The sequence below is a fragment of the Paramormyrops kingsleyae genome, chromosome 4 (assembly GCF_048594095.1).
Source record: "Paramormyrops kingsleyae isolate MSU_618 chromosome 4, PKINGS_0.4, whole genome shotgun sequence".
Lineage (NCBI taxonomy): Eukaryota > Metazoa > Chordata > Actinopteri > Osteoglossiformes > Mormyridae > Paramormyrops > Paramormyrops kingsleyae.
In genome coordinates this window covers 42,172,376-42,190,080 of record NC_132800.1, presented here as the reverse complement: position 1 = coordinate 42,190,080, position 17,705 = coordinate 42,172,376, and the positions used below count along the sequence as shown (strand labels likewise).

At 41.9% G+C, this 17,705-nt stretch overlaps 1 protein-coding gene across 3 annotated transcripts in view; it reads right to left on the bottom strand.

Annotated features, from left to right (window-relative positions):
* Positions 1-8,330: 8,330 nt before the first annotated feature.
* flt3 (fms related receptor tyrosine kinase 3) overlaps positions 8,331-17,705 on the bottom strand; it is a 19,578-nt gene continuing 10,203 nt past the window's right edge. For all 3 annotated transcript variants that reach the window (XM_072711362.1, XM_023802754.2, XM_072711363.1), the window contains 15 exons: positions 17,598-17,695; positions 17,339-17,441; positions 17,047-17,240; positions 14,243-14,334; positions 13,951-14,083; positions 13,770-13,874; positions 13,481-13,591; positions 12,935-13,082; positions 12,237-12,331; positions 12,005-12,117; positions 11,652-11,774; positions 11,430-11,541; positions 10,708-10,807; positions 10,466-10,571; positions 8,331-10,112 (listed from right to left, as the gene is read on the bottom strand). In XM_072711362.1, coding sequence (XP_072567463.1) covers positions 9,924-10,112; positions 10,466-10,571; positions 10,708-10,807; positions 11,430-11,541; positions 11,652-11,774; positions 12,005-12,117; positions 12,237-12,331; positions 12,935-13,082; positions 13,481-13,591; positions 13,770-13,874; positions 13,951-14,083; positions 14,243-14,334; positions 17,047-17,240; positions 17,339-17,441; positions 17,598-17,695 — 1,822 coding nt within the window. In that variant the 3' untranslated portion in view covers positions 8,331-9,923. The remainder of the gene's footprint in view (positions 10,113-10,465; positions 10,572-10,707; positions 10,808-11,429; positions 11,542-11,651; positions 11,775-12,004; positions 12,118-12,236; positions 12,332-12,934; positions 13,083-13,480; positions 13,592-13,769; positions 13,875-13,950; positions 14,084-14,242; positions 14,335-17,046; positions 17,241-17,338; positions 17,442-17,597; positions 17,696-17,705) is intronic.

Here is a 17,705-nt window from a genome sequence, read left to right as displayed (position 1 = left end):
TCCCAACTCACTGCAGAATTAAATGCGCACCTCAGGTCTCCTGATTCCAACAAAACTATTTGTTGGGAGCTCTACAGGATCAGTATTCATGGTCGGGCTGCTATAGCCAAACCTGGCCAATCGTGCCAATGCCAAACATCAGTTTCTATGGTACCAGCAGCACAAATCTTGGGCTGTGGACAAGGAGAAACATGTATTGTTCTCTGATGAGCCCACCTTCACTGTCTTCCCCAAAGGTCTTTCCCATATCAGTTACAGTGTGGAGAAGCCCCATAGAGGGTTACCACCCAGACTGTTGCATATAGTAAGTGCAGCATGGGGGTGGATCAGTAATGGTTTGGGCTGTAATATTATGGCATTCCCTAGACCTAATACTTGTTCCACACTGTCACAAAAAAGAGTACATTTGCTTGTCACTGGAGCTGAACCTTGAAGGTTCTGCTAGCTGTACCCTTAGCTGTAGGTAAAGATACCTAACAAGATTCAGATATGGACCATGAGGAACATTTTTGTACATTAGTGTTATTTGTACAGTGGGGATGTTCTTCAGAGTCCATTTCTATACCTTAAACTATACTAAAAGGTAGGATCTTATATGTGTGTCTGGTGATATTTCAGAGACAATGGAGCCACAAAAAAAGGAGAAAAAGTATTTTTTTCAGAATGTACAGGGCAGACTTTATAGTGTCCGAAGCAGAGGAATACCAAACCATTTTATTTGGTCTGCCAGTGTGACACAAAAAAAAGCAGAATGGCAGCCTGTGACTGCCCCTGTTAATGTGGTCAGTTTAACAAGCTGGACAATGGTAGAAATAATAATTTTAAAAAGGCTGGATTAAAAATTTGTTGTTCCTCTTCTCTATGTAGTACCTTGACAGTCGGTTAATACCAGCCACAGCTTGTTTAATATCCCAGATAGCACACATATGTTGAAATGACATTGATTCCATAACAGACAAAAAGGTTGAAACAACATTGATCTTCAATCTTTCATTTTATATCAACATTGAATCAAGGTTTTGCCACCATCAATTTTTCAATATTGAAAATCTGACCAAAAATCAATTCAGTTTCAACGTTGATAATTTAACACTGACCATAATTCAATACATTTAACTATAATTCAATGCTGAAACAATGACATGGTGCTGACACTGCACACTGCACTTTAAACTAGCTATAAAAATTTTTTTGCACAGTATTTCATTTCATCCTGTAAATTGTATATACTCTCTTTGTAAATTCATAGGTTTTCTTTTTTTTCCTGTTTTGCACTCTCTATAATTTATTTAGAGTATATTTTACAATTTATTTTCTAGTTTCTTTATTTGCACAAAGTATGAGCGGTTCAGGATACATTTCACTGCATGTTGTACCTGTATAACTATGCATGTGACAAATAAATAATCTTGAATCTTGAATCTGGGTAATGGGCTGGGATATCCCGTATCTGTCAGCCAGCCTCTGTTGGTATGCTTCTGTAGCCTAAAACCGAGTGTTGTCAGTGCTAAAAGATGGATGGATAAAAACAGCATGACTTCCTAATGTAGGTGGTTCAACAGCCGGGGCCAAGTCATCACACATTTCCATCAGAATTGCTCTTGACCATCTAAGATGGCTGATAAGCCACAAATCATTACTGGAAAAATAATCATTGTGATCTCTAAATACTCGTTGCATTACATACTCGTGGGCTGATGTGTGGTTCAGTGGGGTGGTGACATCACTGCAGGGCCCTTAATCCAGGGGCTGTCTGAACCTGCTGTCGTGTATGTCGCTTTGGATCAAAGTAAAACCCAACATAAAGCACAAGACGTTGACTCTTATTATGCGGTTTCTGGTGACCTCTCCTGGTCATTATGTGAAGTGTAGCCTGCCTCAGTCATTGACGTTACCCACCAAAAATTAATGGAGAGAGAAAGACAGACAATTTATTAATCCCCAGACAGAAATTCGGGAAAGAACATAAGAACATATATAAATTTACAAACAAGAGGAAGCCATTGGGCCCATCAAGCTCATTTGGAGAGAACTCAACTAATAGCTCAGAGTTGTTAAAATCTTATCTAGCTCTGATTTAAAGGAACCCAAGGTTTTAGCTTTTAGCTTGCACTACACTAACAAGAAGACTATTCCGTACTCTAACTACACGCTGTGTAAAGAAGTGCTTTCTCCAATCCAGTTAAAATGTTCTCCCGTTAATTTCCACCCATGGATTCATATGTCCGTATGCTCTTCGTGGACTTCACATGCGCTTTTAATAGTATGATCCCTCAGACCTTAGTCAACAAACTATTGACTCTCAGACTGAGCTCCTCTCTCTGTAACTGGGTTCTGGACTTTTTGACCAACAGGCTGCAGTCTGTGAGGATCCACAATATCTCCTCATCTCCCATAGTCCTCAGTACTGGTTCCCCCCAGGGCTGTGTGCTAAGCCCCCTCCTGTTTACGCTGCTTACATATGACTGCTCAACTAACCTTCCAGGCTGTGATATTGTAAAGTTTGCGGACGACACAGCTGTGGTTGGTTGCATCAATAACATTCTGGCTGATTCTGGCCACATGCGGGAGGTGGAATACTTGGAGGACTGGTGCAGGAAAAACAATCTCTGCATAAATGGGAAGAAGACAAAGGAGATGATCATGGACTTCAGGAAGGGCAGACACTCACACCCCCTCCTGCATGTGGAAGTAGTACCCAGCTACAAGTACCTGGGCATGCACCTCAGTAACAACCTCTCCTGGAACAACAATACTTCCAGTTTGGTCAGGAAGGCACATCAGAGGCTCTATTTCCTATGGCAGCTGAGGCGTGCAAGTATGGGGAGCTCAGTCCTCATCTCCTTTTATAGATGCGCGGTGGAGAGTGTTCTGTGCTCCGGCATCAACGTGTGGTACGGTAACTGCACTACAGCAGAGAGGAAAGCACTGCAGAAGGTGGTGAAGGCTGCACAGAGAGTCATCGGAGTCAGCCTCCCCACTTTGTGGTTCTGAGGGAAGCTGCTGTACACCTCCAGATGCAGGAAGAGGGCCACCAGCATCATGAAGGACCCCACTCACCCACCACACACACTTTTTGTCCTACTCCTCTCAGGCAGGAGGTTGAGGAGCATTAAGTGTAAAACCACCAGACTGAGAAACAGCTTCATTCCGGTAGCTGTAAGACTTCTGAACAACTAATGGACAAGCACTTTACTTTAGGATGAATCACTGACACTTTACTGATACCGTCACTTTACAAGTGCTAGCTAGCTAGCCTTCATTTGCTGCTATAATTTATAATTGCTGCTATAATTATAATCATAATTATGTTACATGTCTGCCATACTTGATATTTAAGTTGGTGCACTTTTTTTTAGTACCTTAATTTTACTTTTTACCTTTTCTTATTTCTTTTACTTTATCTTATTTACTTCACTATTCATTATTGTTTATTATGTTTCTTTGTTCAATTGGGTTAACCGGGACCGTGTGTACACAATTTCGTTCCACCTCATGCAAATGTGGTGCGAATGACAATAAACAATAAACTTCCTTGACTATGGCCACGAGTTCTTATATTTTAATTAATATTGAAGTAACTATTTGGCTGAACAGCATCCAGACCTTAAAATCTTATATACCTGGATCATGTCTCCCCTTAGTCTCCTTTGCTTGAGGCTGAACAGATTCAGCTCAGCTAACATCTCCTCATAAAACATTCCTCTAAAACCAGGAATCATTCTTGTAGCCCTACGCTGAACCATTTCTAAGGTAGCAATTTCCTTTTTAAGGTAAGGTGACTAAACCTGCATACAATATTTTAGATGGGGTTTTACCAAGGAATTGTATAATCTTAAATTGTTTCCAATTCATGCAAGTTAAACTAATTTTAATTAAACTAATTGGCCTATAGTTTGCTGGATTACTTCTATCCCCGTTTTGAATATGGGCGTTATATTAGCATGCTTTCAATCAGAAGGTACCACAGCAGCAAAACTATAGGTAAGATGCCACCAGGGCCCTGCAATTTATTTATTTTGAGCTAGGCTTTGTCACACATCAGCTTCAGGTATATATATATGTCATGAACTTGGGAGTTTCTGGCACGGGGGCGTGGCATGGTGCAGGTAGGAATTGGTGGACGATCCACTGGCGGCTCCATAGATCAACAGGGGTTTATTACCAGAACATGAGAACACTAGGAAACATTAAAAAACAAACAGACCACAAGGAGTCAAAACCAAAAAGGGGTACAAAGTAACTAACAGAACAGAATCTACAAAGGGAAACTGGTTATACAGAGGAATAGGCAGGGAATCAAAAAATCAAACACACAGTCAAAACGAACATCAGCAGCAACAACAACAACGACGACAACGGCGACGACTCCACCAGGAACAGAACAGGGGGGTGTTCCACAAAACAGGATTTCTCAGTTAGCTGGGTTCACTTAAGCTAGAAGCAATGATCATCCAATATGAATTTAGGTAAGGAGCATTCCTATTGGACAAGCATGCCTTCTAGCTTAAGTTAACCCAGATAACTGAGAAATCCTTCTTTGTGGAACGCCCTTCTGGATCAGGAACTTATATACAGAGGGCTAACAAGAGTAACGCAGGACAGGTGAAAACAATTAACAAGGGGAGGTAAAACAGACAACAGGTGAAACTAATAAAACTAAATCATGAAACTCAAACTAGGAAACAGAATCTAACACCAGGGGAATAACTGACAGGGGGGTATTCCAGAAAGCAGGTTATTCAATTCAATTCAATTTTATTTATATAACGCATTATCACAACATTACATTGTCTCAATGCGCTTTACATTTCTGCCTCGTAAGGACCTCCCATTGAGTAAGCCAAAGGCAACGGTGGCAAGGAAAAACTCCCTAAGAGGAAGAAACCTTGGGAAGAACCAGACCCAAAGGGGGAGCCGATCCTCCAGGGGCCGGCAGATGAGTTAAACAAACAAGATGATATGACTAAGCTAATACAGGGGTTGAAATATATATCTCAATGCAGCGGCCAACCGGTGCAGGCACGGGGTGCTTGATGCACGATGGCAAGATTAATAGAGGCACAGCCGCAGGGAAGGATGGCGAGGCATCGTGTTGAGCCAAGGGCAGGCAGGTTGGAGGGTAGTTGCCGGAGTTGGAGGTAGTTGTCTTGCAGGCTGTCAGGGTCAGCCCCTGCTGTGGTCCTTCCGTGTCCCTTCCCTGTTTGACCAGCAGGTGCTGCTGGTCATCCCGTTCTTTGTGTTAGTCTTTGTTCTCCCCTGTTACATGGCTCAACGTGTTGAGCATGTGATTGTCTGAGTACCCTTCTGTCCTGTGTTCAAATCCCACCACCTCCTGTTTTTGTATTTTGGTTTTGTTCCTTGTGCCCTTGCCTGTGTTTTTACCTGTTTAATTCCCTAGTGTTTCTTGGTATAAGTTTTTCTAGTTCCTGTGATTTGTATTTGGTTCAGTTCTATGTGCCCCTGCTTGTGTTTCTACCTGTCTGTTATTCCCTTAGTGTAGATGCTGTTTCCTTCTTTGTCAGTCTTAGTTTTCCCATCCCAGTTCCCTGAGTTAATTAGTTCCACCTGTTTCCTGTTCTTGTGCCTGCCCTTGTGTGTTTTCCTGATTGCTCGTTGTCCTGCACCTTCCCCAATTGGTTAATTGCTTGTCTTACTCCTGCTGCCTCGTTACTCTGTTCAGTGTTCCTATTTAAGTTCCTGCCTGTGTTTAGTTCACTAGTGGTTCATTGTCTATGTCTATAATGTGTTCTGGTGTCTATGATTGTCTATGTCTAGGTTGTTCGTGATTGCGTGTTAGTTGATTTGTATTGCTTGTGTTTCATGGTTTGTTTCTGAGATTCCCCGTATTAGTTGTGTAGTTAGGTTTTGTTATTTAATTTTGCTAATTAATCCCTTTTTAGTTTTTGACCCCTCGTGGTCCTTTTGGTTTCTTTGGTTTTGTAGTGTCTTCTGTCTTTTGTAATAAACCCTTTTTGTTCTTGGAGCCGCAAGTGGGTCGTCCGCCCTTTTTTGCGCACCATGCCGCGCTCCTGTGCCCGAGATGCCCGCAACCATGACACAGGCAGCAGAGGCATAAATTCTTCAATGACATTGTGCTCCAGGGAGCACACCCCAGAAGGGGTGAGGGAGGAAGTAAGAAAAATTGTGTATTAGCCAGAGTTGAGGAAACCAGAGGTAGTGCAAGCAAAATGATCGAGTGCAATATTCGTCTAGGCTCCGGCAGATCTGGGTATAGCAGCATGAGAAATAGGGAGAGAGAGGCGGGAACACAGGCATGGGGACTCCTTGAACATCAGCACTCTAGTGTAAAGCTAGAGTGACAGCACTGACGCATCAGTTTATCCAAAGCCAATGACACCGATCCCCACCCAGCTCTTTACCTCATACTGTTAGTCTGACTAGGAGTGAGCGACTAGCTGGAACCAGAACTAGGTTTCCTATACGCTAAGCTATACAAGTGCGTTTTTAATCTAGACTTGAAAAGCGAGTGTGCCTGAATCCCGCACATCCGCCGGGAGACCATTCCACAGCTGTGGAGCTCTGTAAGAGAATGCTCCGCAGCCTGCCGTAGCCCTGTCTACTTTAGGAACTAATAGATATCCTGCTCCTTGTGAACGAAGCAGGCGAGAAGGGTTGTAAGGGACCAGAAGATCATTGAGATATTGTGGTGCAAGGCCATTCAGAGTTTTGTAGGTCAATAGCAATAATTTGTAGTCAATCCTAAACTTCACCGGTAGCCAGTGCAGGGAAGACAGGATAGGGCTAATGTGATCAAATTTTTTAGTTTTTGTGAGAACTCTGGCAGCTGCATTTTGTACTAACTGAAGTTTATGTAGGGATCCAGATGGACAACCTGAAAGGAGGGCATTACAGTAGTCCAATCTAGAAGTGTGACATACCCGGGTAAGTTTAAGGGTAAGTTAGTGGATAACCTCAACTTTCGGTTCCAAAAACGGAGGTTAACTTTCTGGGTATGTACGTAACCATAGCAGCTTACTCTCTGAAGATAACCTGCTCAGTAGCAGGTTATGTTCCAGGGTCAGTTTGTTGCAGAAGGTTACTGAGCATGGCGTGCCCTTTTGATGACGATCCTGTGGACGTGGAGGCATAAATTATACAAGGTTTTTTTCGCCGGGAGAGAGTTATAAGACCGCGTATTGATGTCTTTTCATTTCCTAATGATTATTTGAAAAAGCGTTATCAGTTTTCAAAAGAATCGTTCATTTACTTAACATCTCTTGAAACCGCATATTGCAAATGTCACAAACCCAAACCGCGGGTCTGCGCTTAGCACAGAAAACATTCTATGCATAGCACTTCGGTTTTTTGCGTCAGGGCATTTTTTGTACAATATGGGCGACGCAGAGCATGTAGGAAAGGCAACTGTGTGTAGAGCCATTCGCACAGTATGTCTGGTACTTAACGCTTCTTACACACGTTTGTACAGTTCCCTGTCCATAAAGCTCTGCGTGTTATTAAAGAGGAATTCCACAGAGTGGTAGGTTTGTCCTTTGTAGTAAAATCTATGATGCATATTTAATATGTAGTCATACTATTTATATCTATAGCCTACATGTATTCATCCTGAACACACACACGACCATCCAAAGGTTAATTATCAAACGACAAAATTGATACTTCCATATATGACTTTCTATTTCAGGGTTTCCAAATGTAATTTGGAATACATGTAATACATGTATAGTGACAATAAAAGGCATTCATTCATTCATAATTGGGTGCATTGATGGCACCTACATTCCTATTAAAGCTCCTTCAATAAATGAGGGAGACTATGTTAATAGATAGATAGATAGATAGATAGATGTCTTTATTGTCACTATACAAGTACAGCGAGATAGCGTAGGAAATATATTCATGTGCATCAATGTGCAGGTAACTTGATTTTGTATCCTTAATTTTTTGCCTTGTTAAAATCATCAAACTCATTACTTTTTTCCACTAACTATAGGTAATCATTACAGGACAGTACAATGTTGGTTACCACTGGTTGCGCTCAGATGGGCTGAGGGGAGGTGGTGGTGGGCCCCCGCCAGTTAGACGGGCTTCAGCCTTTTTTCTATTAGCTACATGACAGAAAGAATATACTAAATCGTGTTTAATATAGTTATTAATTACCTTTTTGCAGAATGTTTTTGTGTTTCATTTTGACTTGGCTCAAAGTTCTTCTGGCTCCAGAAGGATTACACCTTATTAAATAAGAAACCATATATTCCTAGTCGATACACATTGTTATTTTAACCTAAAGAAATGAATGCCAGGAAAAGTAAATGCATGCTTTCATAGTGATTTAACAGTCAAAAGGATGCGGAAGGGTTACGTGTTTAATTATTTTGCATTATAATAAAAGGGGAGGCGATGTCAAATTTGCAATTTAATACACACGCATTTACTCTGTCCGTTATTTTTTGCCAAGCCAACTCTTTCTTTAGCCGATGCAGCCGTATTGCTTTTTTTCATTATTATTGGCTTGAATTCCTCATATGCGTGCATTAAAACTTCCAACTCCGCCTCTGTGAAGTATGCCGCTCTCTTTTTTTCACTTTGATTTTCCATTCTGACTCGTGAAATCGGCGATCAATTGAAAACGTCTTTATGTATGCACGGTGCACGCGCATTAACTCGGGGTACCAATAGGAGGTTGATTGAACTTACTCTTCTCAGGTGTTTTGGAACCGACATACTCATGGTATGCGGGTTTGGGGTATATCAACCCAGAGGTTAAGATTTACCAAATGGTAAGTTAACCAAGCTTTCTGGAATACCCCCCAGGTAAAACAATCATGGACACAAAGCAAAAAACAAAACTGAATACAAATCACAACAGGAACTAGAAAATCTGATACAAATGAAACACTAGGAAACAAAATCTACAAAATATAAAAACAGAGGAGGAAGGATTAGAACACACAAAACAATCATTAAACTCATAAAATCAATCATTAAACTATATCAATTTAATTTTCAATTATAAGCCCTTTACTATCCTTCAGATTAGTGATTTCAGCTTTTAGAGCTCTTTTGGAGTTAAAATATTGGAAAAAACTTTCAATGTCATCCTTAGCCTCCAATGCAATCTTCCTTTCGACATTCTTCTTAGACTAATCTTATTTTTTAACCCACCCTGTTGACTTATACTGGAGATACTCCTGCTTTATTCTAACATCATTTGTTATTTTTGATTTGTGGAAATGTATTCTTAATTTCCGTATTAAACCACCTTGGTTGCAGTTTCCTAGATTTACTTTTGCTGGAAACAGGCTTGAAGTCCTCTTGCACTTGCACTAATGTGCTTTTACAAAATTCCCATGCCTCTTCAACAGTCTTATTTAACTACTAGTTTCTAGTTTCTGTCTCAAACCATTAAAGTTGGCCTTCCTAACATTGTATATTTTTGTTTTGGACTTTGCTCTTTGGACACTAAAATTAACCTTGAATTTAATCATGTTATAATCACTACTATTAAGTGGTTCTAAAACCTCAAATTGTCCAGTCCTATCCTGGTTAAAAAACATTTTAGGCACATTATAGTAAAACAAAAAGCAATGGATTATATACATTCATTCAACCAATAATAACCAATATGAAGCAAACTTTAACAAAAAATATATATTTTTAAAATGGACTCGTCCAAGACTAGGTCATGGGTCTAAATTATCCTTATAAATTACAGTATATAGTATATAGGGCTATAAATCACAGGCTACATGTGTAATTCCTGAAAATACCAAGATGCTCATAGAAGTATATTCAGAGATGTACTTCTGCAGCTATATACTATAGCTGCAGAAGCCTAACAGACTGACATCATGCTATGTAACTGCTACCATATCTGTGTGTGTATTAGCATTTAGCTTGCCTTGCTGGTACTATCGAATTAAAGTCATACAGATTCGTGTTTAGCCCTGCTCTTTCAGGGGGGTCAGCTCAGTTGGAATGGAGGCCGGACCGGGCGGGACTTCAGTCTCTCTGGACTCATTCTCTGGCACTTTCTCATCTTCTCTGTTTGGCCTCCTATGCTCCGGGAGAACATCGGCATTCTGGTAGATTGATTGGCTCAAGGCCTTTTCTCCGGTGTTGGTGTATAGCTGTGAAGTACATGGTGATGACTCTGTGACTCGGCATTGTGACTCTAACAGAAGGTTGTACAGCTGCCTGACTATGGTAGAGCCTTCACTGGTGCCTATTTGTGGCCAGCAACAGCATTAGATCAGCTGACAGCTTATTTTTATAAAAAATGCAAGATATTTTCATTATTTAGAATCAAAAGCAGCCGACTATAGCCCAAAAATTAGGAACAGAAATGCTGTGACTTTCAAGCGCAGAATGACTGAGATCAAACCCAAGCCTATATTTGCTTTCATCACCACTATCGTATGCTAAAGCGTCATCATGAACGCACTGCACCGTGTCAGCCCTTGTTAGTGGCTGCTGGTCTCACCTGTTTCTCACTGTCCTCCAGCTGAGTCTCCAGTACGGCCACCAGTTTTGAAAAGTGCGGTCTGTCTTGGGGTGTCAGGGCCCAGCAGAGGCGCATTATATCATACCTGGAGGAAAAAGTGTTAATCACTCTGGTTTATCCGATTTCCCTCTGCTGCTGCATGGCCTCCAGCCAGATCCCCATTCTAACTCGCACCCCTACCATAACCCCATTGTAACCCCCACCTAAACCTATACACATACATAGAGTCACTGGCGTAGTATGGCTGGTCCATCTGAAAACCACCTTCAATCAGCATGTAGAATTTCTGGTCCACCTTCATCCCTGGGTATGGCGTAACACCTGGTTTTAAACAGGACAGAATTTAAGGAGATTCTCACTGTGTGCCTGGATGTGTATTACATGGGCCTGTGTCACTATTAATACAGGCCTGTGAAGGTGAATGACTGTACGCAAGTATCTGTACTGCTGTGAATGTAACTGCGTGTGTATTTTATTACTTTGCATAGAATCAGCTGTATTTTATTACTTTGCATAGAAACAGAATTTAAATGGAAAAACTGGACATAATGTCTATTCAAGTGAACAGTACCTATAGCATGTGTGTGTGAGGATGAGGTGTGTGTGTGTGTGTGGATTATGTTCATATTACATTGTGGGGACCAAATTTCCCCCACAATGTATTAAATACCTGTTGTTTTTTACCTTGTGAGGACCATTTTTCAGAACCCCCAAAGAAATGGGAATGCAATCAAAAAACTACAAATGTCAAAAGTTTCATATTTAGGTGTGTTGTTATGGTTAAGGCTGGGTAGGGGTTAAGGTTGTCATGTTGAGATCAGAGTTTTCCTATCGAAATGAATGGAGAGTCCCCATAAGGTTATAATTACAAACCTGTGTGTGTGTGAGTGTTTGGGGCTGAGGTGTATGTGAAAGATTGATGTTGTTGTGTGAAGCTGAATACCCAGTGAGAAGATCTCCCACAGCAGGATTCCATAAGACCAGATGTCACTCTGCTTCGTGTACACGCCCTGAAACAAGCTCTCTGGTGCCATCCACTTCACTGGCAGACGCACCTAAAACCAAGCATGCTCAGTAGAGTCAGAGCCACACATTACACTGGGCATGCTCAGTAGTCCATTCTAAAAGATGAATCTCACATAATGTTTGTGGCAGCACAACTTACGTTTCCTCTTACTACATAGTTGCTGTCATTTTCAATGTCTCGGGCAAGTCCAAAGTCTCCAATCTTCACATATTTCTCTTGTGTAACCAGTACATTTCTTGCAGCAAGGTCTCTATGGATACACTAGACAGAAACCAGATGCCAGCTAAAGACCATACAGGCACCAGTACGGTGTATGTGGTGTTAATATGTTATCATAAATTGTTTGTCTAAATGGCTGGATTACAGGATTTGACAGCATAGCACTGATGATATGCTCCTGTAGATGCTCCTTATTTGCTGCTCAGTGTGGCCATTTGCTGGGACCTACTGTGGCTGGGTGAATGCTGCTTCTGAGCAGCTTTTCGACTCACATTCTGCAACGACAGAAACTCCATGCCTTTGGCCACCTGACAAGCAAAGCTGAGCAGGTCGTGGTAGGTGAGGATATGAAGCTCTTCCAGGGAGTCTGACTCTTCATTAATTCCTGGGTGAACAGCCAAATATATACAAATACCAGACCTACCACACAAACAAGCATATAAGCCAGATTATAAGTCCCCTGCCGTGACCTCCCCCATGACCTCCCATTGAGCCTGCACTGACCGCCATGAATGCTGGCTCTGCTGGGCCCCTGTGTGTCTCTGAAGAGCAGGGGGGACATTGGAATGTAGGTGCTGTTAAAGCTACCTTCTCTTTCTCTGGAAAAACAAGAAATCTGTGAAGAAGCTGGACCCTCCCAGAGCCCCCAGGCCCTAACTCTACCCTTGACCCCCACCCAAGATGGTTAGATCATTAGAAACAGGTGATTCCTTACTGTTAATAATATGGGAAAATAACATGGGAGAGCTACATTCCTCTCTTTATCTTTGCCCTAACATCTTATCTTTGCCTTTTTCTTCACATACTTCCTGTTAAGTTCACATGTTCTAAGAAATGCTGTACTAACACTGTCAGTATTAACACTGTCAGTATTAATTCTCTGCACCATTTTAACAGCCTGTCTCTCTGTCGGGGACCGCACCGTGTTAACGACCTGTCCCTCTGTCGGGGACCGTACCATGTTAACGCCCTGTCTCTCTGTCGGGGACCACACCGTGTTAACGCCCTGTCTCTCTGTTGGGGACCGCACCGTGATAACATATTGTGTTAACGGTGCATCTCTGTGTCGGGGACCACACCGTGTTAACGCCCCGTCTCTATGTTGGGGACTGCACCGTGTTAATGCCCTGTCTCTCTGTGCTGAGTTAATGCTCAGTATCTCTGCACCGTGTTAACACCCTGTCTCTGTCGGGGAGCCCCACCTGAAGGTCAGCTCGGTCTGAAACAGGCAGTGGAACCTCTTTTGGTCAAACATGTCAGACAGTGACTTCTGGAATTGCTTTCTGTGGTTCTTCAGGTAGCTCAGCAGGTCTCCATTGCAGCAGTATTGGAAGATCAGATAGACGGGTCCTGGAAGTCCATCAGGCCTCATTATATAAAGCAAGCTGTTTATTCAGACACCATACAGTCCCACATCAGCCACACACCAGTAACATCGCAAGATAGACAATCTAAGCTGGTCAGACTGTACTAGCAGCTGATATTTTCATGGTTTTATCCAAGTTCTCTGTAGACCATCTCAGGGTTATCACAAATCATAGCTGCTAACAGGTACTGTCAAGCTATACCTGTTTCATTATGAATCCAGATTTTGTACACCCTGTTAGGTGATCATACTTGATCCTGTGCAGCTAATCAGGCCATCGTATCTGATCCCGTGCAGCCCCGTTAGGTGGCTGTACCTGATTCCGTGCAGGCCCGTCAAGTGCCCATATCTGATTCCGTGCAGCCCTGTCAGGTGATCCTACCTGATTCTGTACATGCACCCAGCAGGTTGACAATGTTCACATGCCTGCCGATATGCACCAGCATCTTCAGCTCTGACATGAGGGCCTCTCGCTCCACTGGGTGGTGCTTGTCTGGCAATTCAGAATTTTATGGAGAAAAGCATTTAATACATTTAACCTAAAACAATTTAATCTAAAACATGTCCTCTGGTTTGAAGCTGCTTTAAACGTGTGGCCAGCTTGCAGACCCCACCATCATCTTAGGAGCAGTAGATCACCCCAGAAGTCAGTGGTCTGATTTGTGACACACCTTTCAGCATCTTTACTGCCACTTGCATGGACACTCCAGGCTGGCTGAGCCCATACGCTGTGGCCTTCACCACCTTCCCAAAGGCCCCAGAGCCCAGCTCCTTCCCTGGGGGGTTGGCAGGGAGATTCAGCTTTTGGATTCAGGAAGTAAACTCAGCAGCACAGACGGGCATCTCCCTCACCCAGCTTGAGGTTTTCCCGGGGAAATTCCCATTCCAGGTTGTAGGAGAACTCTTTGAAGTTGATGTAAATGTAATCATTGTCCAGGGGTCCCACTACCTGAAGAACCTGAATCTGGCTTTCATATCGGGGTTTCTGCAAGAAAAAGAAGGCTCTGCTACTGGAGATCAATCATTTAAACCCTGCTGCTTATGGCGATGCAGGATGGGGATTTCTGGAGATTCTTGAGGAGCTGCTGTGCTGGTGACGGGCATGTTTGGTAACTGCTCTGCATGTTCAGGGAAGGTGACACACCTTATTTTTGATCATGATGGTGCGAACAATCAGGAAGACGAACAACAGCAGGATGAAGAGGATGAACATCATCTGCATGATCACTGATGCGTCTGCAATGCATGATGGGAACAAGTCACTCTCTCCCTTTGGTTTTCTCAGTCTTTTCTAATCTCTAATGGCTTTAAGAACATAAGAACATAAGAACATAAGAAATTTACAAACGAGAGGAGGCCATTCGGCCCATCAAGCTCGTTTGGGGAGAACTTAGCTAATAGCTCAGAGTTGTTAAAATCTTATCTAGCTCTGATTTAAAGGAACCCATGGTTTTAGCTTCCACTACAATAGCAGGAAGACTATTCCATACTCTGACTACACGCTGTGTAAAGAAGTGCTTCCTCAAATTTGTTTTAAAATGTTCTCCCGCTAATTTCCACTTATGGCCACGAGTTCTAGTATTTAGACTAATATTGAAATAGTCATTTGGCTGAACAGCATCCAGACCCGTTAGAATCTTATAGACCTGAATCATATCCCCCCTTAGTCTCCTTTGCTCAAGGCTGAACAGATTCAGTTCCGCTAACCTCTCCTCGTAAGACATTCCTCTAAGACCAGGAATCATTCTCGTAGCTCTTCGTTGCACCTTTTCTAAGGCAGCAATGTCCTTCTTGAGGTATGGTGACCAAACCTGCACACAGTATTCTAGGTGGGGTCTTACCAAGGAATTATATAAGTGTAACATCACCTCCCTTGACTTAAACTCCACACATCTAGAGATATAACCCAACATTCTGTTCGCCTTTTTTATTGCTTCCCCACATTGGCGAGAGTGGGACATGGAAGCATCAACATACATACCGAGATCTTTCTCGTAATCAGCTACCTTTATTTCAGTGGAACCCATAAAATATCTGTACTGTATATTTCTGCTCCCTGCATGGATTACCTTACATTTATCTGTGTTAAATTTCATCTGCCAAGTATCAGCCCATTCGCTAATTAAATCCAGATCCCGTTGAAGCCTCTCTGCTGCTAGATTAGTATCTGCTACCCCGCCCACCTTAGTGTCGTCTGCAAATTTAACCAGTTTACTGTATGTATTCGTGTCAATATCATTAATGTAAATTAGGAACAATAGTGGTCCTAAAATTGAACCCTGCGGTACCCCACTATAAACGGAGGCCCACTGTGACATAGTGCCTCTAATAACTACTCGCTGCTTCCTATCAGTTAGCCAGTTTTTGATCCAAGCTGCCACAGTTCCTAAAATTCCTGCAGCTTTAAGCTTTAACAAGAGCCGTTTGTGGGGGACAACATCAAAGGCTTTCTGGAAATCTAAGTAAATCACATCATAGGCCTTTTTGTGATCAATTTCACTTGTAGCTTCCTCAAAGAACTCAAGCAGATTCGTTAAGCAGGATCTACCTCTCCTAAATCCATGTTGGCTATCCTTTATAATGTTATTTGCATCTAGGTAATCTACCATTTTCACTTGAATTATAGCTTCCATTATTTTTCCAGTAATGCTAGTTAAACTGATTGGCCTATAGTTTGCTGGATTACTTCTATCCCCTTTTTTGAATATGGGTGTTATATTAGCATGCTTCCAATCTGATGGTACCACACCCGCAGATAACGATTTCTGGAATATTAAAGTCAAAGGTTGGCTAATAATATCCCTCATCTCTTTCAAGACTAAAGGTAAGATGCCATCAGGCCCCTGCGATTTATTTATTTTGAGTTTTGCTAGGCTTAGTATCACATCAACCTCAGTTATACATATATTGGTCATAGACGATGCTGTATTCGTATTAATTGGTGGTAAGTTACTTGTGTTCTCTATTGTGAACACCCTTGAAAAATAATCATTAAAGTCGTTTACCATATCAATTTCGTTATCAATTATAAGGCCCTTACTATCCTGCAAATTAGTGATTTCAGCTTTTAGTGCTCTCTTGGAGTTAAAATATTGGAAGAAACCTTTACTGTCATGCTTAGCCTCCAATGCAATTTTTCTTTCTACATCCCTCTTTGATAGCCTAATGTCATTTTTTAACTCTGCCTGTAGACTTAGATACTCCTGCTTGATTTTGAAATCATTAGTTATTTTCCAGTTGTGGAACAGAGCCCTTTTCCTCCTGACTTTATTCTTAATTTCCTTAGTAAACCACCTTGGTTGTCGTTTCCTAGATTTAGTTTTGCTGGAAACAGGTATGAAGTCCTCTTGCACTTGCAACAATGTGCTTTTGAAAAATTCCCATGCCTCTTCAACTGTTTTGCTATTTAACTCTGTCCAGTTTACAGTTTCTAATTTCCGTCTCATACCATTAAAGTTAGCCTTCCTAACATTGTATACTTTTAATTTAGACTTTGCTCTTCGGACACTAAAATTAACCTCGAATTTAACCATGTTATGATCACTACCGTACAATGGGTCTAAAACCTCTAATTTTCCAATCCTATCCTGGTTATTACAAAAAACGAGATCAAGAAGGGCTTCTCCCCTGGTAGGAGTATTAACAAACTGAGTAAAAAAACAATCCTGTACTAATTCCACCATCTCAAGTTCATTTACAGAAGAGCCAGAGACTGTGTCCCACTGTATCCCAGGTAAATTAAAATCACCCATAACCACCACATCATTTTTATTACTCATAATCCTGATATCATCATATAATATTCTGCTTTCCTCTACAGCTACATTAGGTGCCCTTAATCAATCTTTTTCTTACTCTTCCTTTCCTTGTACCAGTGATCTCTCTCCTTCTCTCTCTCTCTCTCTCTCTGTCTCTGTTTCTCTCTGCCATCAAGGAAACATCACTCACGTTTCTTCAGGGTTATTGCTGCACTGCACTGAGGAGAGCTAATGGTACTGTTAGCACAGCACTTGACGATAATGTCGTCTTCCAGCTCCGACAAGCTCACAGAGGTGAAGTGGCTCTGCTGGCAAAAATCTTCGAGCCTTGACTTTTGCATGGTCTGAGGCATCATCTCATGCCATAGGGCATCCTCATGGCACCTAAACACAAGCATATGCTGCACATTTAGTCCTCAGCTGCACCGCCACACTCAGAATCTCAGGTCAACTTAGCAGAAACTTAAATTGAATGAACATACTTGGTGGACATTTGGCAATATCTCCAGGTTACGTAAAGGGACGTTCCATTGGCCGAGCACTGAATATTGTCCTTGGTGAGGGCGATGGCCACAGCAGGTGTGTCTGTAGGAGGGAAAGGCAGGTCAGGTCTTACCAAGCTGAGACTATTGCAATCTGGACTAAAAATTCAAGTAACGAGATAACATTTCACACATCTCTACTCTCACACTTTCTATGACAAAATTATATATATAAAAATTTAAATTAATGCCTACTCACCAACCACACAAACTGTCATGTTCCTCGTGATTGACATCTCATTGTTTTCAACAGTAAGCTGGTACTCTCCTGGATCAGGTTTGCAGTACCAAAATATCCTGCAAAATC